Source organism: Amborella trichopoda, chromosome 11 (assembly GCF_054954075.1).
Source record: "Amborella trichopoda isolate Santa Cruz 75 chromosome 11, AtrichopodaSantaCruz75HAP2 v2.0, whole genome shotgun sequence".
NCBI lineage: Eukaryota > Viridiplantae > Streptophyta > Magnoliopsida > Amborellales > Amborellaceae > Amborella > Amborella trichopoda.
The window spans coordinates 15,375,849-15,400,616 of NC_142346.1; the positions used below are offsets into that span (position 1 = coordinate 15,375,849).

At 35.3% G+C, this 24,768-nt stretch overlaps 1 protein-coding gene and 1 long non-coding RNA gene across 40 annotated transcripts; both read left to right on the forward strand.

Moving 5' to 3' along the window:
- Nucleotides 1-441: 441 nt before the first annotated feature.
- Nucleotides 442-16,798, forward strand: LOC18444850 (Thioredoxin superfamily protein). Of its 39 annotated transcripts, none has more exons than XR_002282780.2 (7): nucleotides 448-822; nucleotides 893-979; nucleotides 5,924-6,107; nucleotides 7,379-7,404; nucleotides 9,393-9,554; nucleotides 9,834-9,897; nucleotides 16,402-16,798. XR_002282780.2 is itself a non-coding variant. In XM_088852573.1 (7 exons), exons 5-7 carry the CDS (start codon nucleotides 5,937-5,939, stop codon nucleotides 16,619-16,621), a joined length of 417 nt encoding a protein of 138 aa, XP_088708699.1. In that variant the 5' UTR covers nucleotides 697-822; nucleotides 893-979; nucleotides 3,550-3,617; nucleotides 5,464-5,657; nucleotides 5,927-5,936; the 3' UTR covers nucleotides 16,622-16,798. The 39 variants fall into 39 exon arrangements, 32 of the variants coding, with proteins under 32 accessions (XP_020529628.1, XP_088708679.1, XP_088708680.1 ...); XR_016045039.1 differs by having other exon boundaries at nucleotides 650-822; nucleotides 5,919-6,107; XM_088852573.1 differs by lacking the exons at nucleotides 9,393-9,554; nucleotides 9,834-9,897 and adding exons at nucleotides 3,550-3,617; nucleotides 5,464-5,657 and having other exon boundaries at nucleotides 697-822; nucleotides 5,927-6,107.
- On the forward strand, nucleotides 13,085-13,605 carry LOC148779770 (uncharacterized). Its single transcript, XR_016045042.1, has 3 exons — nucleotides 13,085-13,189; nucleotides 13,339-13,413; nucleotides 13,510-13,605. It is a non-coding gene; the product is annotated as an uncharacterized LOC148779770 (long non-coding RNA).
- Nucleotides 16,799-24,768: the final 7,970 nt, after the last annotated feature.

Consider the following 24,768-nt stretch of genomic DNA (forward strand, 5'->3'; position numbering starts at 1 on the left):
AGAGAGAGTACCTAATTTTTTTAAACAAAGAAACTATTTCAAAATTTTTAAATAGAGAAACTATCTTAAATTGTAACTTTTAGATAGAGAAAGTATGTTAAAATTTTAGATAGAGAAAGTATGTTAAAATTTTAGAGAGAAAAAGTATGGTAAAATTTTAGAGAGAGAAAGTACCAAATTTTTTTAAAGAGAAACTATCTCAAAATTTTAGAGAAAGAAACTATCTCAAGTTTTAAGTTTTAAAAATAAACTATCATATTTTAGAGAAAGAAACTATCTCAAATTTTTAGAGAGAGAAGCTATTTCAAAATTTTTAGAAAGAGAAACAATATCACATTTTAATTTTAGAGAGAGAAACCACATCAAATTTTGGAAAGAGTATATAAAAAGTTCTAGTGATAGAGACTAAAAAAAATAACAAAATGGCAAGGCTGTGGCCGGTTGTGTGTGACGATTGAGTTGGCCAGTGTAGGGGGGGTCCCGACGTATTTGAGGGATTTAGATCGCCGTTGACGATTATCAATCTAAATCAGGCGATTCTGATATGGATCGTCGAATTTTCAAACCTTCACTTCACCCATTAATCTCTTCTGACCAATTACGCCGTGTCTCTATGGTGTGTTTGATAAGAGGGAGTTGCTTCCTGGAAGTTGGAACTTCCGTAATTACTCAGCCGCTCAGCACCCCTCTCTTCGCAATTAGCCGCTCAGCAAAACAGCAGCTTCACTGCGAAAGTTTTCTCTCGCTCTCTCTTCCCAGTAAAGGCAGCCTCTCGCTCAGTACTATTCGCGGCCTTGCAACCTCAACAAGTACCTCCAATTAGTGAGTTCTTTGTTGATTTTGCATTTTTCTTCTTCTTTTTTCTTGCTAATTTCGGATTTCTCTGCGAAAGTTTTCTCTCGCTCTCTCTTCCCAGTAAAGGCAGCCTCTCGCCCAGTACTATTCGAGGCCTTGCAACCTCAACAAGTACCTCCAATTAGTGAGTTCTTTTTTGATTTTGCATTTTTCTTCTTCTTTTTTCTTGCTAATTTCGGATTTCTCTGTTAACAACACTGTTCTCAGTGTTTGTTTTGGAGGAAACCCTATAAAAACATTTCTAGGGTTAAATCTACTTATTTTTGTATAATTTCCTATGTTGAATGTAATATTAAATTGGTTTAATAGTTTTCTATGTTGTAAATCGAATTCTAAGGCAATGCAAAAGCTTTATTACGGGATTTTTCTATGTTGTAAATCTAGATTCAGGGTTAACTGATTGTTTTGAGTGCTTGAAATCAAGTTCCCTGACAATCTATCCGTATTAGAGTGCTTGTTGGTTGTCTGCATGATAAGATATTAGAGAGCTTGTTGGTTGTCTGCATGATAAGAATATGGATGTGCACAATCATTTGATAGTTTGGGTTCTTGATGGAATCAGTATACTGCATTCCAGACTGCTGTAATTTTGATTGGCTTGATTCGCTGTGAGATTGCGACATTAGCATCAGCCTAGTTCATGCAAACCTTAAAATTTGTTATATTGTTTTTATTATGGAAACAATCCCATAAAAAATTCAAAAAATTGAATTAGAGCTCCAAGAATGCTCAAGATTAGGAAAAAAAAAAAGACTTACTTTGTTCAGATTTTCAGATTAGCTTGGGTAATCTGTAAAAAAAGTAGTTTTGATTAGCTTGGGCAATTCATATTTTCCTGTATCTCTCTCCTCTACCTCTTCTCCTACTTGCTTGGTTCAAATCCACACAAAAAACCATATTCTCTTCTCCTAAACTCATTCTCCAATTCAACTGCAGATTGTTTTGGTACTGGGGTAAGGCTGGATCTCCTTACTCTTCACCAATCTGGACCCTTTATGGACTTTGAACACCACCACTTTGATCCTTCACTTCCAAACCTATCAGACTATGAGACCACCATCCCCAACTTCTTCGAGTTCTGTGATACCAAGCACAAGGACTATTTGTCCATGCCATGGCACCAAGAGAGAGAAGAAATTTGAAACCCATATACTATTTTTCAGAGACTATTAGCATCAAATGAGGATTATTGGTTTTAGTTTTGTAGGACTTTTGTCAAGAAACTTTAGTTTCTGGGAATGGTCATAGTCAAATTTGGAAATTGGAAGGTGGTCTAGGGTTCATAATGAATGAGGATTTGGTTTCAGTGCTCTTATTGAACACTGATTTTCGAAGTGATCAACTTTACTTTCATGGCTAATTAAAATGTTGTTTGTCGTTTTTTCTGTATTTCTGTTTAACTAATCCATGTCACATCCTTATTTTTGAAACTGCTCGGATGTCGTTTGGATGACAATTCAATTTATCCATTAACCTTTTCAATGCGCTTTAGAAAATTATTGCTGAGTTATTGAGAAGGTTTTCTTCATTATGCTGCAAATTGCGGCAACATTCTATCATGAATATTAGCATCCTATCTGTTATTTACTGTAAGGATCTTCAGTTGTATTTGGTTTGAAGGAAACAATAAGATTGGCTGCAATGATTATGATGGCATCACAAAGTTAGCATGATTTAGTCATTAAGGGGAAGGTGAAGTTATCAGGTGAGATGTTTTCATGCAACATGTGGGTGTAGAGAGAGAGAGCATTAGCTGGGGATGGACTTGATGACAATATTCTGATTATGACATGTCATATGGAATGGCTCATAATGGAAGACATTGCTTTAACCGCAGATGAGACCTTGGGTTCTCTTCTTATATGAGATATTTCCTTGTTCTGATACTTATCTATTTCTATGCTCTCTAGTCTATTAATTGCCATTTAGCTCCTTACTGATTGTGTATACCTGCCATATTCTATGCACCTTTTGCTTGGGTTTTTATGAATGTGAATTTGAATTATAGACAACTTGAACGTAGAGAAACCTATGCTTGAAGAATAGTCCCTTGCTAATTATCTTGCTCTCTTTTATAGGATTTGATTAGATTTATGTTATTATGCTCTCTTTTGTTATGCTTTATTTATGGTTCAATAGTACAGGGTGGTTATGTTTCTGGTTGAGCATGTACATTTCCAACATTGTCTTTTTTGGCATCCTTGGGAACCCTTTTGTGTGCTAAATGCTAAACAGTTCAGCATGTTAAATTGTGGTCAATGCATTCGTATTCTGATATTTTATGTTGAATTCTATGATGGTTTTACTTTGTACTGTTTTGGCATATTCAACGCATTGAGTTTCCTTAAGCTCTATATGACAATTTGTTGCGTTGTTTCTTTTTAAAGTGTCTAGATGATATAGATCTGCATTGTCGTTGTTGTAGAACTTGGTTATTGGATTGTACTTTGAACTTCCAATGATTACTAAAATTCATTGTGGTACTTTGTTTTGGCTTTATCTGCATTTTCTCTATTTATGTTTGAGCTATAATGCCTTGTACTTTTTATTAATTATTTATGCTTAATATTTAGTTCCATCTAGTTTAAAGAAATCAACCTAACGAGGCTTTATTATAACTGCTAAATATTACCGTAACAATATGCGCCAGTGGAACCCTGTAGAGGAGGCCCACTAACTTCTTTAACTTCCTAGGAGGTTATCAAACACAGAAACCAGGAACTTCTTTAACTTCCCAGGAGGTTATCAAACACAGAAACCAGGTACTTCTTAAGTTCTCCAGTTCCAATTGTGATGATGTTCGTTTTTGGAGCATCGCCATTATTTTACAGTGACAAAATGTGAGTCTTAGGTGAAGGAAGAGGAAAGAAAACATTGGTTTTCACTCTTTATGAGAAATAAGAAAAAAAATATGCAAAGAGAATATATATTTTTTGGTTGAATATAAAGAGACTATTTACTCTTAGTACAAGTCACAATCATTTCTTCTTAAAAATTTAAATCGAGCGGTCTGAATATTTTAAGGGAAAAGTTTATATAGAGTCGAGGCTCTAAACAATCACATAAGAGCCTACCTCAAAAATTTCACTAGAAAAGATTGTTTTGATGCCCAAATATCCTCAAATTGATAATCTCGACATCAAGATGCATGGACATGAGAAAAAATGGATTTCAAGTTTCGGAAATAATGTATTCTGTAGCGCATTTTTGGATCGTCAATTTTCAAAATTTTCAAGTTTTCATAGATCTGTCGATCTACACTATTTTTGAAGCTTTAAACTTTACAAATAAAATTGAAAATATATTTTAAAACTATCACAAAGATTTCCAATATTGAAACCACATTTCTCGACACTATTTGAAGGTAGGCTCTAATTTGATTATTTAGAGGGCCTAGGTAGGCTCTGCACAAACCGCACCCATATTTTATATTTTAAATCAGGTTGTCGTAAGTGTATCATCGACAAGAGTTAAAATTCAAAGAAAAATCTTTTGCATACCTCAAGACATCCAATTCGAAGTTAGTGTTGATTGTAACCTCACTTTAATCACAGTACACAAGGATGGCTAGTTCAGGGGGGGCACGGCCAGATCTCGACATATTTGAGGGATTTGGATCGCTATTGACGATTCTCAATCTAGATCAGACGATTTTGATCTGGATCATCGAATTTTCAAACCTTGACTTGACCCATTGATCTCTTACCTGTTACTCTCTGTCTCTATAGGTGGTGGAGAAGTCCCCAATTCCAATTGTGATGTTGGTGTTTGGAGCATCGCCATAATTTTACAGTGACAAAATGTGAGTCTTAGGTGAAGGAAGAGGAAAGAAAACATTGGCTTTCACTCTTTATGAGAAATAAGAAAAAAAATATATAAAGAGAATATATATTTTTTGCTGAATATAAAGAGACTATTTACTCTTAGTACAGTCACAATCATTTCTTCTTAAAAATTTAAATCGATCGGTCTTAATATTTTAAGGGAAAAGTTTATATAGAGCCGAGGCTCTAAACAATCAACTAAGAGCCTACCTCAAAGATTTTACTAGAAAAGATTGTTTTGATACCCAAATATCCTCAAATTGATAATCTCAACATCAAGATGCATGGACATAGAAAAAATGGATTTCAAGTTTTGGAAATAGTGTATTTTGTAACGCATTTTTGGACCGTCAATTTTCAAGATTTTCAAGTTTTCATAGATCTGTCGATCTACACTATTTTTGAAGCTTTAAACTTTACTAATAAAGATGAAAATATATTTTAAGGCTATCACAAAGATCTCCGATATTGAAACCACATTTCTCGACACTATTTGAAGGTAGTCTCTAATTTGATTGTTTGGAGCCTAGGCTCTACACAAACTGCACCCATATTTTATATTTTAAATCAGGTGTTGTAAGTGTATTAAGAATTTAAAATTCAAAGACAAGCTTTTGACATACCTCAAGACATCCAATTCGAAGTTAGCAGTGATTGTAACCTCAACATAATCACAATACACAATCCCATGAAAGGAAGGTCCGTAAGAATCCGAGAGTTCCCGTATGAATGAGTAGGTCATCTCCATGTTTGGCTGAACCTCCTGTCTTTTCAAATGAGATAGTTCGACGAAGAAAGAGAGCAAGCATAGAAGGATAGAGAGACATAGAGAGCACCATCGTTGCAAAGAATGAGAGTGAGAGGACTGGTTCGGGGTCAGAGAGAGGGGAAAACCTTAGACGGAGGAGAAAGATAGAAAGACCCTAATTGGCTCCAGTCTTATCGAAGTCACGGTGCTGAAATCAGAGCATCTCTTTGGTGAGTTGAAGAAGGGCTAGTGCATCTCTGTGTAAGCTAGATTTTCCTAACCTCATATTCACGCTTTTTTTCTGCTTATTTTGTGCTTGGAAATGTTTCTTATTTGGGTTCATCTGGTGTGTTAGGGGATTAATGGAGGTATATAGGAAAATTTAGGTGGAAATTGGAGTCTTCCATGTCTGTGTTCCTCTCTTTGATGACCTCTTATACTGTATCCGAGCAGTTTAGTTTACTGAAATTTTCCATGTGTATTTGTGGAAGGAAAGCAGTAGAAGAAAAATGGGCGATCATTCGATTGAGAGTGGTAATGAGGCGGAGGCACCAAAAAGAGGAGGATTGGAGGGGACGGGCTTGAATCTGCCGACAAACCTCCATATGAACCTCAAGAAGGCATCGAGTGACAAGGACATCAAAGATTTGCTCGACCACCTCAAACGTACCAAACATCCTGTGAGTCTCTCACTTCGATCGTTCTTTCATAGGTTTTCTCTCTCTGTCACTTGAACGTCGAAATGACTTGGCTCGGTTATTCTCTCCCTCTATACATGGGGAGTGATTTCATGCAACTCTCTTCTAGTTGAAATATACTGTAAAAAATCATGTTAGGAGCACTTGTTTGACCCAGATTTTTGAACATACACTCAATTCACTATAATGAATAATCTAAAAAAAAAAATGGAAACCAACCATGAATCTTGCATTTTTCAACCCAATCAACATAGCACCATCCATTTGATGGTATGATTGGATCAAGGCCTTTCACGGTTTATTTTCCGGTCCCAAATCTTGTCCTGAATTTTGTAGATGGCCTTATGAACGTTAGGTGAGCAATTCTCAAAGCAAAAAATTGATTTTGATTTCTTAAAAGCCTAGATCTCAATGTCCACCAAATGGATGATCTGGATTCATTGTTGAAGTGTGACTCATTTTGATATTTTCTAGGGCGAAAATTCAGCTTGTTTTCTTTTGAGCATTGATTAGCATTGATTGTTGGGATGACAAGAGTGCGATTGCAAAATTTGAGATCACACAAATACTACAAATATGGTTTTTTAAAACCGTGGTTCCATTATATTATAATATAATGCTGGCATCAATATGTCAACCTTATACTATTGAAGTAGGGCGCACTTCAAAACTATATTGAAAGATGCAGTTTCAGTGTTGGAAAGCATTTCAATAACATTATAATCTCTTGTTATTCCTAATTATGAAATTCAAGGCTCTAAAAAGGATGCAGATAGCGTAGACATATGAACACTTAAAATTTTTTAAAATGGATGGTCCAGACAATGTGTTACAAGATGCACTATCTTTTTAACTTAACGCCTTTTTTTTTTTTTTTCACTTCTATACATCTCGAGGTTGAGATTATCAATTTCAGTCTTCTTTCATTAGAGCAACCTTTTTCAATCGGATTTTAAGATGTGCCTTACTTCAATAGTATAAGGTTGACACCTCATATTAACTTTCTCCATAAGCACACACACTTAAAGATTGAACTGTACTGAATCGACATCTTAGGCTGGAATCCGGCGCTGATCTACCCATAGAGGAAGAAAAAAATCGGCATCAAGTCTGATCTTGCTTGGAATCTAAACTTTGGGATTGTTGCAGTGTCTTTTATCCCTTGGACTTAATTTTCTCCTTTAATGTCTACCCAAAATGGGCTGGATTATACTGAAGTTGTTCATGAATAGTTTTGGGAATTTTATGTGCAGGCTATTATCAATTATGGAGCTTCTTGGTATGCTTCTTCTGTCTTATTGTATTTTTTTTGGTCTTTTCTTGTATTATCGGGAAAATTGGTGTGATTTTCATTAATGGTAACAATTTTAGCTGGTATGGGGATTATGGTTTGATATCTACTATGATAGTTTGGATTTTGTTTGGGAAAACTGTTTTAAATAACTTATCCAAAAAAAACTAAAAAAAGCAACTGTTGTTTCAATCAGCGAACTTGGCCGTAGATTGGAAAGATGCTTTCTTTAGCTTTCTAGGAGTTGTATTATGGATGTCTTTGATCATAACCCTCATTTTCCTAATCGATTGGCCATGTTTTTTATGCAAGCTTTTTTCTTTGAGTACAATTTGTTTTGAATGTTTAATCTTAGGTTTGTCCTCTTCAATGACCTTTAACTTCTACAATTTTCTTAAGATGCAGGGAGTTTGAGTTCTCTTAATGTTGGTACCGTGAGATTCTTGATGATCAATTGTGTTTGAGCATGGCAAGAAACTGTGTAACTTGTGCTTCTGCCCCTAATCTCTATGAGTGATGGATTTCTAGCTTCTATCATTTTAATCTGTGTATTTCATACCTTGTCAATATGCAATACTGTTTTGCATATTGATGGAGATTAAAAACATGAAGTCAGGGTCAAACTTGCTAGGATCCCAAGCCTGAGTCATCCAGTTTGACTCGGCAAAATCTCAACATGATACAGCTGAGTCTTTGAGTAAATAGTACAGTAGGATCCAGGACTCAGTGCTACTAGACAAGTTGTAAGGTTTTTAATCTGGAACGGCATCCTACCAGACCTGAGCAACTGGGGTGAGTCTGTGCCTATATCCTGGTGCTTTAAATCACTAGTGACGTGTATATATAAATCTACCATGATCACATGCCTATGCAACATGTAACTAAAAATCTAACATGGTGATATAGGTACAAAGTCATTAAAAGAATAGTGAAGTCAAACTTTGAATCTAAATGAAGAACTTTATTGAGATTTCCAAAGAATGGGTAATAAATTATGCTGGGGTATGTCATGAGGGATGGGAAGAGTGACATATTGCCCTTCTCTGAGCCTATGGTAGTGGGGATTCAACTATGGGTTGTATTGTTGGGGTTCTTCTTAACACATGGTCTTTGTGAAACCTATTAGAAATTCAGTATTTAAGGGAATTCCATTGATCTGTTGATTAGTTGTAGGACTGACTGTATGTCCATGGTGGTTTAGCAGTATACTACCTATAGATTTTGGTTTGTTATGTTGTCTTCTTATGTATGATGTACCAAGAGAAGTAAATTTCATGGGAATGACTCAAGTAGTTTAGGTGTAATTAGGGAATCTTCTTATGGCAATGAAAAGCTTCTTTTACATAGCTGTGTCTTCACTTTGGGTTGGAACTAGCAATGCAGAAAAGACAACTATGTGCACAGGTCCAATACTTTCTAGATTTAAGATGGTATACTGCTCTTTTTTACCTTGGCCTCTGGGCCCGGGTGGCACCTTTTTTTTGTGAGGGCTGCTACACCCAAACTCTTGTAACTTACTCCTTGTTAATATCAGTTAACTTTATCAAAAAAAAGAAGATGGTATACTGCTCATTGAAAACAGATGGATGTGGCTTTATCTAAAGGTAATTAGATTCGATTGTCTTACCGGAAATTGAATTGGTAAAATCGATATGCTCCCTTTTGTCATAAACAGCTATATGCAACAACTGGAAAATACCTTCTGCTTGTACTGCATGATTTTTATTTTGTAAATTTGTAGCTCCCAAATTGTGTTTAATAAATACACCCTATTATCCTCAGCCAATTGGATCCATTTTCCTGTTTTCTACCAGTGTAGTTTATAGTGCAACAATCTGCAGTTCACAGGAATCAGGTTGGATCTGTAAATGGGACCATGATACCCAGATATTCCTGTTCGACTTGAATATGATGTGAGGTTTTTGTGATATTATGTATATTCTTTCTATTGAGCATAAATAAACTGTCATGTCCAGGTGTCCGTTCTCACTTCTCTTATTGGAGTTAGTGAAGTCAATTACTAATGGAGATCTTACTGCATAACAAAATCTTGTTGGCTTCTTCAGAGTTTGTCTTTGTGGCTTACGCATGTGTTACCCGATCTAATTGACAACAAAGGGCTTAGCAGTTATTTGAAGGTCAATTATTGTACTCTTTCTACATGGAATTTGAAAAGAGCAAGATTATAGTTCTTTACGCATCATGATCTACTCTTAGTTTTTGATTTGTCTATAAGATCTCTTAGATCTTGCATCATTGCATCCCAAATTTAACCCTTAGATTGAGTCTATAATTCCTTTTGACTTTTGAGTATTATGTCACATGTTCCTTCCTGTATTCCTTCACAGGATATTTTATCTAAGTCTTGTGATTAGGAACATATTCAAGATTACTGATTCCATCCTTATCACTTCCAGGATTGTTTATGCCATTCATATGCAGAACGTGAGCAAACATCTTTTAGGTTGACTGCTTCATCAAGTGAGGATGATTATTTGCACTTCTTTAATATCATCATGAACAAAAAAGGATCCTTTAAATTTTCTAAACCATGTAACGCTACTTGGGCTGTAAGTAGGGCTGCCAATGGAACGGGCTTGAGCAGGACCTTAAATGAAATCTCGGGGCTAGGCCAGAACCTTGCCTGAATGCCTCAGTTGAGGCCCAAGCCCGCCCTGACTTAATAGCTTTCTTATTAAGTGAATTTGTAGATGAACTTAAAAACATTTTATACTTGTCCTTTACCTCTACCTCTCTCTAGTGGATGTGGGACTAAAGAGTATCGATGGAGTGAGGTAAGACAGAGTGAAGATGGATGCCCCAACAGTTTCTAGAGATGGAGACGAGTTTCCTGGTTTTATAGAGAGAAAAAGAAATGTTGGGTCAGTGGTCTATGAGAAGAAATTTATTGGTGATTTCGGAGCTCTCGAGCTTCTAGTTTTGTGTGTCTTTAATGGTATTCTCTTTGCAAAGGGATCAGTTGTGGTTAATGGTTTGATTAGTGGGGTCGATTCCTTATTGGATTATATTCTTCTTTAGGCATGAGTTCCTTACGTTCTTGATCTCATTGTCCATTCCTCCAGGTAGCTGATCTGCTATCCGAGACACTGAGACCACCAGAAATTGTCCAACAATGAAAATTTCATAAGGGAGAGAAAATGTGTCCCATCGCTCTCTCTCTCTCTCTCTTTCAGTTTTCTGACATGTTAAGAAGTGAAGCTCTCTCTCAATGTTTTGACACATGCCAAGAACTCTCTCTCCCCTCGACTACTTATTGCTGAGAACTGCGTCAGCGATTTTGACACTTAATGCCATAACCCAAATTCAAATGTTCATCCAATTTTCATAGTTTTTAGTATGAAGGCAGGATTCCTCTCTCTCAAGACAACAAGGGTGTTCATACTCCAACCATAGTGAGATCTCTTCTGAGGCATGGAAAATGCTACTTTCTGGGAGACTGCAGTTCTGGTCTTTTCCTGGTGAAATAAATTCTAAATGGACTTGAGTGGGTACTTTGAATTTTGGCAGGAAACTGCATATTTTGGCACCACTTCCATGGTTCTCACTTCAATGAGAAATTCTCAAGAGCTTATGACCAGTCTATTAAAGCACTGGAGGACTGAATTTTAGGAATGGTGCCCGATAAGAGATCGTGTCGGAGGCTGAGCCCTCTTAGAGAGAGAAGATTTTCAGTGATTTTAGGGCTTTTGCGAAGGTTTTACAAGGATGGAGCCTGGTATTTGAGTTGGAGCTCAGGTCAAGGAGTTGCAGGCTTGACAGGTTAGAGACTTAATAAGGCAAATAACCATTGACACAGTTGTTAGAGAGAACGTGCTTGTTGAGGTTGGCTATAGCTAAAAGGGCATGAATAGGGAAAGGACCAGTGAGATTATCGTTGGAGTGATTCATGTATTTGAGCATGTCTACTCTTTAGTCCCACAGTGACTAGAGAGAGAGGGATAGAGCCAGAGCACACATATAAATGGTGGTTGAATGGGGTTTATTTATATTGATTTTACTCTTTGTTATTATTTGTAATCATGATCCGTAGACCATTTCATAGTTTGAATGTTAGTCTTTGGATTATATATTCTATCTTTAATATGCAAAATTCATAGTCTATAGTATATGAACTCTAAAATATGGACTAGAAAATTCTAGTTCATAAACTCTAGAATATGCAGTTGAAATGAATATACTGTAGAAATTCCGGCTGGGATTCTTAAATAATCATGTAATTTGTGTTTCAAAACAACTATGAGATTTTATAATTGTTTAGGACGATTTCTTAAAGGGAGAGAATGCCTTAGCGAAGCATGTGAAGAGTGCATAACGGCACATTCATGTGTGAGCAAAGGCAAATAACCATTGACACAGTTGTTAGAGAGAACGTGCTTGTTGAGGTTGGCTATAGCTAAAAGGGCATGAATAGGGAAAGGACCAGTGAGATTATCGTTGGAGTGATTCATGTATTTGAGCATGTCTACTCTTTAGTCCCACAGTGACTAGAGAGAGAGGGATAGAGCCAGAGCACACATATAAATGGTGGTTGAATGGGGTTTATTTATATTGATTTTACTCTTTGTTATTATTTGTAATCATGATCCGTAGACCATTTCATAGTTTGAATGTTAGTCTTTGGATTATATATTCTATCTTTAATATGCAAAATTCATAGTCTATAGTATATGAACTCTAAAATATGGACTAGAAAATTCTAGTTCATAAACTCTAGAATATGCAGTTGAAATGAATATACTGTAGAAATTCCGGCTGGGATTCTTAAATAATCATGTAATTTGTGTTTCAAAACAACTATGAGATTTTATAATTTGTTTAGGACGATTTCTTAAAGGGAGAGAATGCCTTTGCAAAGCATGTGAAGAGTGCATAACGGCACATTCATGTGTGAGCAAAGGCGAGGGCGAGAGTTCTAGGTTGGTTCACATTCACTCGTTGCCTAAATTTTTGGCCTTCAGAATCATGTGGTCTCTACGGACCATCATAATATTTTAAAAAGAAAAAAGGAAAAAAAGATCTCGGAGAACTCTTCATGGAGGAAAAGGGTCAAGCAAAGGAAAACAAGATAAACCGCTAGGGGATTGAAATGGTAGAGGAAACTTAGAAGCCAAGCTCCATAGCCACACCTTACAATAAAAAAGGAAACCTTAAGGATAGAAGTAAAAAACTAACCTCACCCTACATCATAACCTATTTAAATCCATAACCCTAGCCAAAGTACAAGCTGGACCAACCATTACAAACTTTAAATCACAATCGTAAACATAAAGCAAGAAAGCAGCAAAAGGCAATCTAGTCCAAAATGCCCATAAAGATGAAACTACTGCTATAATTTCGTAGTTTGCACTTTGAATGCCATTTTCAGGCCTCTATAAGCTTTCTTTGACAAAATCGGTTTCTGCAATACCACCTATTCTGAGCTGCAAGCAAAAGTTCTGCATTATCGAAGGCATGCTGCTCAACAAAACTGCCAAGATTAATTTCCCTTGGGTAGGGATGACTCGCCCTTGAGGCTTGCTCAGCCATGATCCTCCTCCACGCTTCCTCATCAATCTGTTTTAGGTCCTTTTCTCAGATCCATGTGGTATATTATTCCGATTTACCCCTCCACTGGACTAGGTATTGGTTATATGAACAACGCCAAGTGGTGATGGTCCAAATATCCAAGACTTCGTGAATGACTTCAGCTGCTCGCTTATGCAGCTGGGCTTCCAACTTGGATGCTCACAGGTGCTCCATGATATGCATAAAGGTCAGCAACATTGAAACATGGGATATGTTATACCCCTCAGGGAACTTAATTTTGTAAGCGTTGTTACTTATTCTTTGTAGCACTCGAAGGAGCGGACCTTCTTGTACTTCAGTTTGATAGGTGCTAACGAGGAAGTGCTCTTGCCACAGGTGCTCCATCATACTCATAAAGGTCAGCAACATTGGAACATGGGATATGTTATACCCCTCAGGGAACTTAATTTTGTAAGCGTTGTTGCTTATTCTTTGTAGCACTCAAAGGAGCGGATCTTCTTGTACTTTAGTTTGATAGGTGCTAACCAGGAAGTGCTCTCGCCGCAGGTGCACCATCATCAGATCTTCTTCATTATACTGTTTCTCTCGTTTGTGTTGATCAGCATCATCCCCTTATACTTGGCATGGTTCGCGTGTAGCTTCTTTCTCACTTGCCTGTGGATGTCATCAAGTTGCTCGATCGGTACCTCTGCATCATCACTAGCTTGTTCTTTATCGGGAAGGGGAGCTAGGTCAAGCACTTTGCTTCGCTGCTGACCATACACAACCTCAAAAGGGAACCTTCCTTTTGACCTTTTGACACTAATGTTGTAGGAGAACTCGGCATGGGATAGGACCTCATCTGGGCTTGTCCTCAGTAAGACTCTGAAGGACATTTTCCAGGCTTCGGTTCACCACCTCTGTTTGGGGTTCTGTTTGTGCGTAAGCACTGCTGCACTGAAGTTTGGTGCTGACCTTCCTTCACAGATTTCGCCAACAGTGACTCATGATTTTGGGGTCTCCATAGAGGGAAACAACTTCCTTGAGGAATAAATCAACCGCATGGGTTGTGTCAAGGTTATTTCTCCATGGGATGAAGCGTGCCATCATCAAAAACTGATAAACCATGACAAAGATGGACTTGCAACCTCTAACTGTGCGATGTTGTCCCATCACAAAATCCATACTAGTGTCTATCCAGGGGTTGGAAAGGATGGGCAGAGGGGTGTATAAGCTTGTGTTTTGGGACTGAACTTTGTTCAACTGGCAAGTTTGGCATCTCTCCACCAGCTGACTGGCATCTCCTTTGAGTCTAGGCCAGTAATATTTCTCTTCCATAGTTGCAATTGTCTTATCTCGAAGTGACCCTTTTGGGATTCACAGTCTACTCCCTTTGAGAAGGAAACCATTTTGCAATACGAAGTCAGAAGTAGGAACCTTGAACGATTTATGTAGTTTAAAATTTTTCTTTTTCCAAATCGGCTAGGACACTTACATAAATCCAAAGATTACATTGAATACTCAAATAGATAAACAAGAACTCAAATTTGGATTCTCACTTGCTGTCACTCTCTTTATTTCATAACCAAAAGTTTGAACTTGGGAACAAGAAACATAAAGTGCAATAACTTGACAGAGATGCCAAAAGATTACCTCAATTGGACTTGATACACCCCACTCCGGGTCTCCTCCACTGATGACGCATGGGAACAAGGTATTTCTTAAATGTCACAAGTATGGAAAGCTTTGTTTAGAAACCCTTCAGAGGATGAGAGATGTCTTTTCTTCTCAATCTCTATGCGTGGGGTGTGACCCTCTAGAATTCTATCAATGGTTGGGACGTGCCCCTTCTTTTGTCAAAGAGAGAGAGTTTGAGCGATGAAGAGATAAAGATAGAAATAGATAAGAGAGGGTGGCATGCCACCTTGAGGGGGGAGAGAGATGTAGGTTGTGGTGTGGAGAGGGATGGTCCCCCATAGAGATCTTTTATAGACTTGTGGTTACGGTTAGGGTTTCTAGGGTTTGCCATCCTTATGGAGATTTCATTTCGACCATTGATCAAAGAGACCTTTGGGGTGAGAAATTTTAGCCATACAATCTATAAATCAGCTATCATGATCAAATAGAAGGTGTCAGAACATTATCTCTTAGTTTCTTTAACCTATCCGATTAATGATATAATGTAGAGAAATATAATGCACCTTCCTTTTATTTTCACTTAAATCTCTACATATTCTTCTTTTGAAAAGTTAGTTAACCTTATTACAAAACCGTCATATTTTATTTCATTCAATTGAATGGCCCATCATGCAAGCCAACCAAAATAGAAAGAGAGGGAGAGATGTGGGGTGTGCCACCCATGGAGGCACTTGTGGAACCTACACCTTCATCAAACTATGCTATAATGGTGGGGCTCATAGAGTATAATGCCCACCATGAATTTTAATAATTTTAAAACCTATAAAATAGTTTTTAGAAAACCATAAGCATTTGTATTTTCAATTTGAATAATTGTGTACTTGAAAATGCAGTTTAAGCTTATTTAAAATCAATTTTGAACAAATAAAATATCCAGAGAACTCGAAAATTTTTATTTTATTAATCTAAAAATCATTTATAATTAAATTAATTATTTTTAAATTAATTTAATGGGAATCGGATCCAATTTCATTAAGAAAAATGCGAAAATACTGAGGTACTCCATCTCTACTAATGTTTGTGGTTGGAAGCACTTATTGCCTTCAGAATGATAGATGGATAGTCGCAAGTTTTCTTTTCCCAGAAAACCAGAAATTAGATAGCAGTTCCCTTGTGCATGCGATTCATCTCCAGCATACTTCTGAGACAGAATCTTTTATGAGCTTTTTTGCACATATAGGATCGGGGGTTATTTTTTGAAGGCTTTATTTGATGAACTCCTATGTATCATCAGCATAATTTATTTTTTATATTCAGATAAAACCAACTGGTAATCTGCATTTTGTTTGGCCATACTCAGGTACTAGCTTCATTTGAGTGGTTATTTCAGATTGACATTAATTTTAAATAGACGATTTTGATTTGAAAAGCTCATGCCTTTCTGGAAACTCTGAAACATCTATTCAGAAGCTATCCTGTTTGTACTTTTTTACAGTAAAACATAGCGAACTGTTTTATTTGCACTCCAAATACCTTTGCACCATTATGCTGTCATTCATTTAGTGGTCTTAGTCAGGGGCCCGTTTACTTATTTTGGAAAAAGATAGAATGTCGTGCATTTGAAGCATTCACAAGGTTGTAGTGGTGCAGTGGTAATACCAGATTTTAAATGTTTCTTTTGTGTCTAGAATTGTTAGTGGTGATTAAAATTGAGAGCTTGTAGAATAGCTGCACTAGTATTTTGATCTGTATATTGAACAATCTTTTGTTTCTCTTTTTATGCTTTATACTATAATTATTGACTTAATCACTTCTCTGCAGGTGTCGTGTTTGCAGCCAAGTCCTCCCTACCTTCTGTCATCTCAGCAACAAATTTCCAAATCACACATTTATATATGCAGATATAGATGAGTGTCCCGACATGACTCAAACTATACGTTACACTCCGACTTTTCATTTCTTTCGAGATGGTGAAAAGGTAGATGAAATGCTTGGTGCTGGAGACCAAAGGCTACATGATCGGCTGTGGCTGCACTCCTAATCCGCCAACGCATTTTTTTTTCTTTTTGGGGTGGGTTTGAGGTGTGGGGGAAGGGATTTTGGGGTTGGTTGCTGTGGCACAATGGCATTCTAAGGAGATTATGTTCTAATCTATGGTTGTCAGCTTATCTCCACTGATTGCATTTATAAGTGGCCAATTGATATTTGCTTTCCTCTACGTATAGTACTCGTCTATGTCAGTATCTTGCTCATTTCCTCCAGTGTGATTATTTTGAAGTTAAAAATAGAAACAAAAATGTGTGTATGCCTGCATGCATGCGTGCTTGTGTGTGTGTGACAAGAAAGAGTTCTGATGATGGCCATCTAAATCCCACCTCCTCCATTGACCAACGAGTACCATTTTCTCTCTTCTACCCTCTCCCCTCTGCCTTTTGCCTTCAGCTTGGTTTCTCTGTAGCATGACATAGCCAAATATAAAAAATATTAATAAATAAAAATAGAAGATTCCCTTGTAGTGTGTGTGTTTGCAAAATCATTACTTCCCATAAGAGTTTGTGCTTAAGATGGCAAATCATTACTTTCATTGTAGTGTATGTATTTAAGTTGGTTGATTTGTTGTGCTGTATGTGTTTACTTAATCGGCCTTTATCTGTCAGTTTGGCAGAGCCCCTCATTCCTAAAGAGTTCAGTTGAATGATTGAAGGAGATCTGTTGTATCAGTAATTTTTGAACCTCTACAAAAGGTTACCTTTCACAAGCTGGAGAACACTCTGTGATGAAGTATTAAATGTCTTTAATTTGCATCTGACACGGATACCGATTATAAGACGTAAAAAGTCTATTGGGGGAATAAACCTTTGTATTACGTTGATTTATTGACATTGGATCAATGAAGAATGGTTCCGTCCACTTTGTAGTCACCTTTGTGTTAAAATGAATTGTGATGAAAATTGGATATCGTAATGGGGATGAGAAATGTTTTCTGTGTTTTTGTGCCTTACATTGTCAAACTGGCCATGTAGTAAATCCTTTTATAGTAATACCACAGCGTGTAAGCTGCAAAACCTGCGCATATGTGACCCCCCTCAAACAAAAGGAAGAATTATTTTGAATAAAGGGAAATTAACACAAGCAAAATGGTTAGATAGGGCTGCAGCCCTATTAAAACAAATAAAGCCTCACCTCATAACTCATCGAAAATTGCAATTCAAGCATTGGAGAACTTTTACATCATCTTGGATCTCGGCATGAACATTATCGTTGTGAAAAAAAGTTAGGGTTTCAAGCTCTAAAAGTAATATATATTGCAACAAATTATCAGGACCATCTATTTCGCCCTAAAAATAAGTGTTCATAGATCTGCAAGATCTGTTTTTTGAGTTTCAAATATTATTGTCGGTATTGGAAATTGATTTTAGAGCTATCATGGAGATTCTATTGTCGAAAGTGCTTTCGGGATGAGGATTTGAGATGAGGTTTGATTTTGTTTTCATAAAGCCTAAGCTTATAGAAACCTCAGCCATATATATACATATATATCAAGGGTCCAGTGTTTTCCCCTAAGTGGCTCTCCTGGCCTTGGCAGGTACTTTGCTTAGAGTTCTTTCGTCTCTGGCCTTTAACTCTCAGACCAACTTTCTTAGATGAAAATTTAGTTAAGTTTCTAAGATATTACAGTAACTTTTACTGGTCAAACTCTAAGAGTAATAAACAAGGACATAGTAATAAATGATGTTGAAAAACATATACAAACTTGGAATATTCCCAAAGTACCTATCTCAGATATTTATCAAAGGAGAACATTTAATTTAAAACTAGGATATGCAATTAAGACAGTAGAAGAAAGTTTATCAGTAACACAACATCAGGAAGACTTCCAATTGTTATCTCGAAAAATAATAAGAAAACATAAAGAGAATAATTATAAATATTTACATATTGGATTAATCCAAATAGCAATAAAACCTTTAACCAGGTTAGGTTTAAACACTTCAGTGCTCGTATGCCTAAGAGATACGAGGCACAATAAGTTTTCGGACTCACTCCTAGGCATGGTTGAATCCAGCCTTTGCAGTGGACCCATTTACTTTAACTGTTTTCTAAATTTTTCTATCTCATTAACAGATCCGAATATCCTAGATATATTAACAATAAACCTTAAAACACATGGATTCCATATGACTCTTGGATATCAAAACTTAGCCATAGTATATCGTATCTATTACAAAGTCGTGAATACTCTTTGTCCTAATATTATGCAAATAGATAAGAAAGAACAAACTGTATTATTTCAAACTAATATAGAAAAATCGAATATCATTATTCCAAGAACTATTTCTTGGTCAGATATTATTTTACCCCAGTCATGGTCAATTCAAAATGACAACCAACCAAAAGAAGTACCTATGAATCATCTTCCTAATCAAATTATTGAACATCAAAACGGTAATATAGAAATAAAATTTCAAAATAATAAACCAATAGTACAAGATGACTCAGAACTAAATAAGAAAAGAATTAGAAAACCAATAGTTCCAGCAAGGAAATCTTGCGATACAACTCCAGAAATAATCATTCTTCCTTCATCAACACCTACATGATCTTCAGATTTACAATTACAAGGAACAAATAAGCCGCAGATCATATAATCATACCTACTTATACATCTGAACCAGATATTGCTGACTTTCAAATATTAACCCTACAAGTCAAAGAAAACATGGAGATAGATGAATACCTAGTAAAACCAAAAAGAAAAAAAATAAATATCGAATATATAAAAAATGATTATTTGGCTCCAGAAAACCAAGGTATTAGGGAATGGTATCTTAAAGCGTTTCAGCCCCGATTAGTAGAATTATTTAATAAAAAATACAATAAATTTCTAAAGAAAGAAAAACAAACAAAGGGATTTTTCATATGATTACAAGAAATCTGTACCCAATATAATATCCAAATTCCTCAATTTGACATTCAAACAATAGAAGAGAAAACATATATAAGTACAGATGGTACAAGTACTGCAAGTATTCACCCTCTTGAAAAAAGTATAGTCCTCAAAGGAGTAAAAACTCCACCACTGAAAGGTGAACCACCACAAGCCTTATACGAGATTATTGCAACACCTTATAAAGTTGTACCCAAGGAAATGACTAAAAAACATGAATTAATACTCCATATAGTGCAATAAAATAATTATACAAACCTATATATGCAGTCCTTAGGAAAACAAGCAGAACGCATAGAAGAGTTAATTACTCATCAACCTAAAATAATAGTCCCTCCTGTTCCTAAAGCTGTTTTATTCAAACCTCCTCCGGAACTAAATAAAACTAAATTTCATATTGGAGAAGATAACAAAACATTAATGGATCAGTTAATTTCAAAATTAACCCAATTAGATATCAAAGGAATATCCTCCCCAACAATAAATCTTTCAGTACTTATACCAAGTATCCCAGAATCATCCGATAAAGGAAAACAGAAGATTACTGAGCATGAAACCTTAATGCTCCATGAACCTCCTGAATATGAAAATTTAAGGCTTCAAGAGGAAGAACCAACCATAGTAGATAATTTGCGAAATAGAGAACTAGCCTTTATGGATACCTCAACCAATAACCTAAATAGAATAGCCTATGGTAAATCATGGAAACCGATTACCGCTTTACCATATTATAAAAGACTTACACCTGTTGATGTCCAATTAGAAGAAGATGCCATACAACAGGCAGTATTCTATTCCTGTAGATCTATTGTAAATTGGACTATTGATGGTTTATCTGATTTAAAAATATTAGATGTAAATAGACATATGACTATGTTTGCATTCACCAATAAGATGACTGGTAACCCTGATCAAGAAGTTGCCAAAGCGATAGTTAACGGATTTACAGGCTGGCTAAGAGGCTGGTGGGATTTGTATGTTGATGATGAAACAAAAAATAAAATCCTAACCAACACTAAGCAATGGACAGCCAGAAATGAACATAATCAAGAAATAATCTATACAGAAAGTGATGCTGTAAATACTTTAATTTATACTATCACCTTACACTTTGTAGGTAGTACAACTTTATTAGTAGCAAGATCAGAAGATTTGCTGTCAAACCTAAGATGTCCTACATTATCCCATTATAAGTGGTATAAAGATGTATTCATTTAAATATTATGGATAAGAGAAGACTGCCAACTTGATCATTGGAAGGAAAAGTTTATTGCTGGTCTTCCTTACTTATTTGCCGAAAAAGTGAAAGAAAGACTTAGAAAGAAACATAATGGAGTTATAATTTATTCTGCATATACACTAGGCGAATTATCAGCAGAAATATGTGCTGAAGGATTAGCATTATGCACAGATCTAAAACTCAAACGCCAACTCGACAAACAACAAATTACTAAACGGAAGGAGCTTGGTGATTTTTGTGAGCAATTCGGTTATCATCTAGATAGAAAAAATAAACTAGAAAAATTATATAAGAAAAAGAAAAAATATCATAAAGAAAAATTCAAGACAGATAAATCTCACAAAAAATATAAAAAGTCTAAAAAACAAAAGTTTATAAAGAAATTCACTCCTCATACTAAAAATAAAAAGAAAGTACCTGTATGCTACAAGTGTGGAAAACTTGGACATTATAAACACCAATGTAAATTAAAAAAGAAAATAGATGCTTTACAATTAGATGAGATATTAAAAACTAAAATATATACCATTATCGATTATGATAGTACATCCTGTTCGAGTACAAATTCCAATGAATCTTTGATAGGAAATATACAAGAAGATGATTTTGAATGGACAGATTCTTCAGATTCCTCTTCAGATTCCTCTGAACGATCTTCTTATCTTATGCAAGAATCAAATTGTGCTTGTCCCATCCAAACGCATAGTCTTCATACCTTAACATAAGAAGATAATTTGATTTTAGATCTTATGGAAAAAATTACAGATCCAAAGGAAAAAAGATCTGTTATTACGAAATTTATTAATCTAACAAAAACCAAATAAAAAACACCTCCTATAGTTAAAACACCAGATGAATATAATTTTGCAGCTATTATGAAAAAAGTTAGTGAACAACATCTCACTAACAAAAAAGAACCTTCTATTTCTGAGTTAAAACAAGAAATAAATGAAGTAAAGAAAGAAGTACACCATTTAAAAAATAGAATAAAAATCTAGGAATTACAAAATTTATCCAATCATAATTCCGATACAGATGAAGTAGAATTCAACCATCTAGTTACAACATATAGTCCCGATAAACCAATAGAGACTCTAGTAAATATGCCAGAAACTTCAAAAACTAAACCACTTCTGACAAATGATTGTCCTCCGTCTGTTAACCTTCTGGATAAAATCATTATACAAAAACGGCTTGTATTAGTAACTATTATAGTAGCAGAAGACTATAAATTTCAAACATCAGCTTTAATAGACTCAGGAGCTGATTTAAACTGTATAAATGAAGGACTGGTACTAACTAAGTATTTTGATAAAACAACTCAAATATTAAATACTGCAGATGGTAGTAGGCTTTTTATCAATTATAAACTATCGTATGCTTCTGTTTGTAATAACCAACAGTGCATCAAAACACCTTTTATTATGGTAAAAGGACTTAGCCAGACAGTAATTTTAGGAGTCCCATTTCTTACATTATTATATCCTATATCCATAGACCATACAGGAATAACATCTACTTACCAAAATGTCCAGATACATTTTGAATTTATTAATAAACCAAAACTTAAGGAAATAAAAAATATGAAAAGCCAACTGAAAAACAAAGAAAAGTTTCTCTGCACTTTAAAACAAGAAATTAAATATAAGAATGTAGAAGAAAAATTACAAAATCCATTGATTATACAAAAAATTCAAGAACTCCAACACCAGATAGAAACTTCTATTTGTAGCGAACATCCTAATGCTTTTTGGGAAAGGAAAAAGCATAGTATAACCCTTCCATATGAACCAGGATTTGATGAAAGACAAATTCCTACAAAAGCAAGACCAATTCAAATAGATACTATTTTACTAGAATGTGTAGAAAAGAAATTGCTGAACTCCAAAATAAAAATCTTATTAGACCAAGCCTATCACCATGGAGTTGTGCAGCTTTTTATGTCAATAAGAATTACATCTTTATACCACTTACAATGGGATAATGTAGGACATCTTAGGTTTGACAGCAAATCTTCTGATCTTGCTGCTAATAAAGCTATACTACTTACAAAGTGTAAGGTGATAGTATAAATTAAAGTATTTACAACATCACTTTCTTTATAGATTATTTATTGATTATGTTCATTTCTGGCCATCCATTGCCTAGTGTTGGTTAGGATTTTCTTTTTTGTTTCATCATCAACATAAAAATCCCACCAGCCTCTTAGCTATCCTGTAAATCCGTTAACTATCGCTTTGGCAACTTCTTGATCAGGGTTGCCAGCCATCTTATTGGCGGATGCAAACATAGTCATATGTCTCTTTACATCTAATATTTTTAAATCAGATAAACCATCAATAGACCAATTTACAATAGATCTACCTGAAGAGGATACTGCATGTTGTATAACATCTTCTTCTAATTGGACATCAACAGGTGTAGGTCTTTTATAATATGGTAAAGCGGTAATCGGTTTCCATGATTTATCATAGGCTATTCTATTGAGGTTATTGGTTGAGGTATCCATAAAGGCTAGTTCTCTATTTTGCAAATTATCTACTATGGTTGGTTCTTCCTCTTGAAGCATTAAATTTTCATATTCAGGAGGTTCATGGAGCATTAAGGTTTCATGCTCAGGAATCTTCTGTTTTCCTTTATCGGATGATTCTGGGATACTTGGTATAGGTACTGGAAGATTTATTGTTGGGGAGGATATTCCTTTGATATCTAATTGGGCTAATTTGGAATTAACTGATCCATTAATATTTTGTTATCTTCTCCAATATGAAATTTAGTTTTATTTAGTTCCGGAGGAGGTTTGAATAAAACAGCTTTAGAAACAGGAGGGACTATTATTTTAGGTTGAGGAGTAATTAACCTTTCTATGTGTTCTGCCTGTTTTCCTAAGGACTGCATATATAGGTTTGTATAATTATTTTGTTCCACTATATGAAGTATTAATTCATGTTTTTTAGTCATTTCCTTGGGTACAACTTTACAAGGTGTTGCAATAATCTCGTATAAGGATTGTGGTGGTTCACCTTTTGGTGGTGGAGTTTTTACTCCTTTGAGGACTATATTTTTCTCAGGAGGGTAAATACCTACAGTACTTGTACCATCTGTACTTATATAAGTTTTCTCTTCTATTGTTTGAATGTCAAATTGAGGAATTTGGATATTATATTGGGTAAAGATTTCTTGTAACCATATGAAAAATCCCTTTGTTAGTTTTTCTTTTTTTAGAAATTTATTGTATTTTTTATGAAATAATTCTACTAATCGGGGTTGAAACGCTTTGAAATACCATTCTCTAATACCTTGGTTTTATGAAGCCAAATAATCATTTTTATATATTCGATATTTATTTTTTTTCTTTTTGGTTTTACTAGGTATTCATCTATCTCCATGTTTTCTTCGACTTGCAGGGTTAATATTTGAAAGCCAGCTATATCTGGTTCAGATGTATAAGTAGGTATGATTACATGATCTGCTGTTCTTTTTGTTCCTTGTAATTGTAAATCTGAAGATCCTGTAGGTGTTGATGAAGGAAGAATGATTATTTTTGGAGTTGTATCGCAAGATTTCCTTGCTGGAACTATTGGTTTTCTAATTCTTTTCCTATTTAGTTCTGAGTCATCTTGTACTACTGGTTTATTATGTTGAAATTTTATTTCTATATTACCGTTTTGATGTTCAACAATTTGATTACAAAGATGATTCATAGGTACTTCTTTTGGATGGTTGTCATTTTGAATTGACCATGACTGGGGTAAAATAATATCTGACCAAGAAATAGTTCTTGGAATAATGGTATTCGATTTTTCTATATTAGTTTGAAATAATACAGTTTGTTCTTTCTTATCTATTTGCATAATATTAGGACAAAGAGTATTCATGACTTTGCAATAGATACGATATACTATGGCTAAGTTTTGAGATCCAAGAGTCATATGGAATCCACTGGTTTTAAGGTTTATTGTTAATATATCTAGGATATTCGGATCTGTTAATGAGAGAA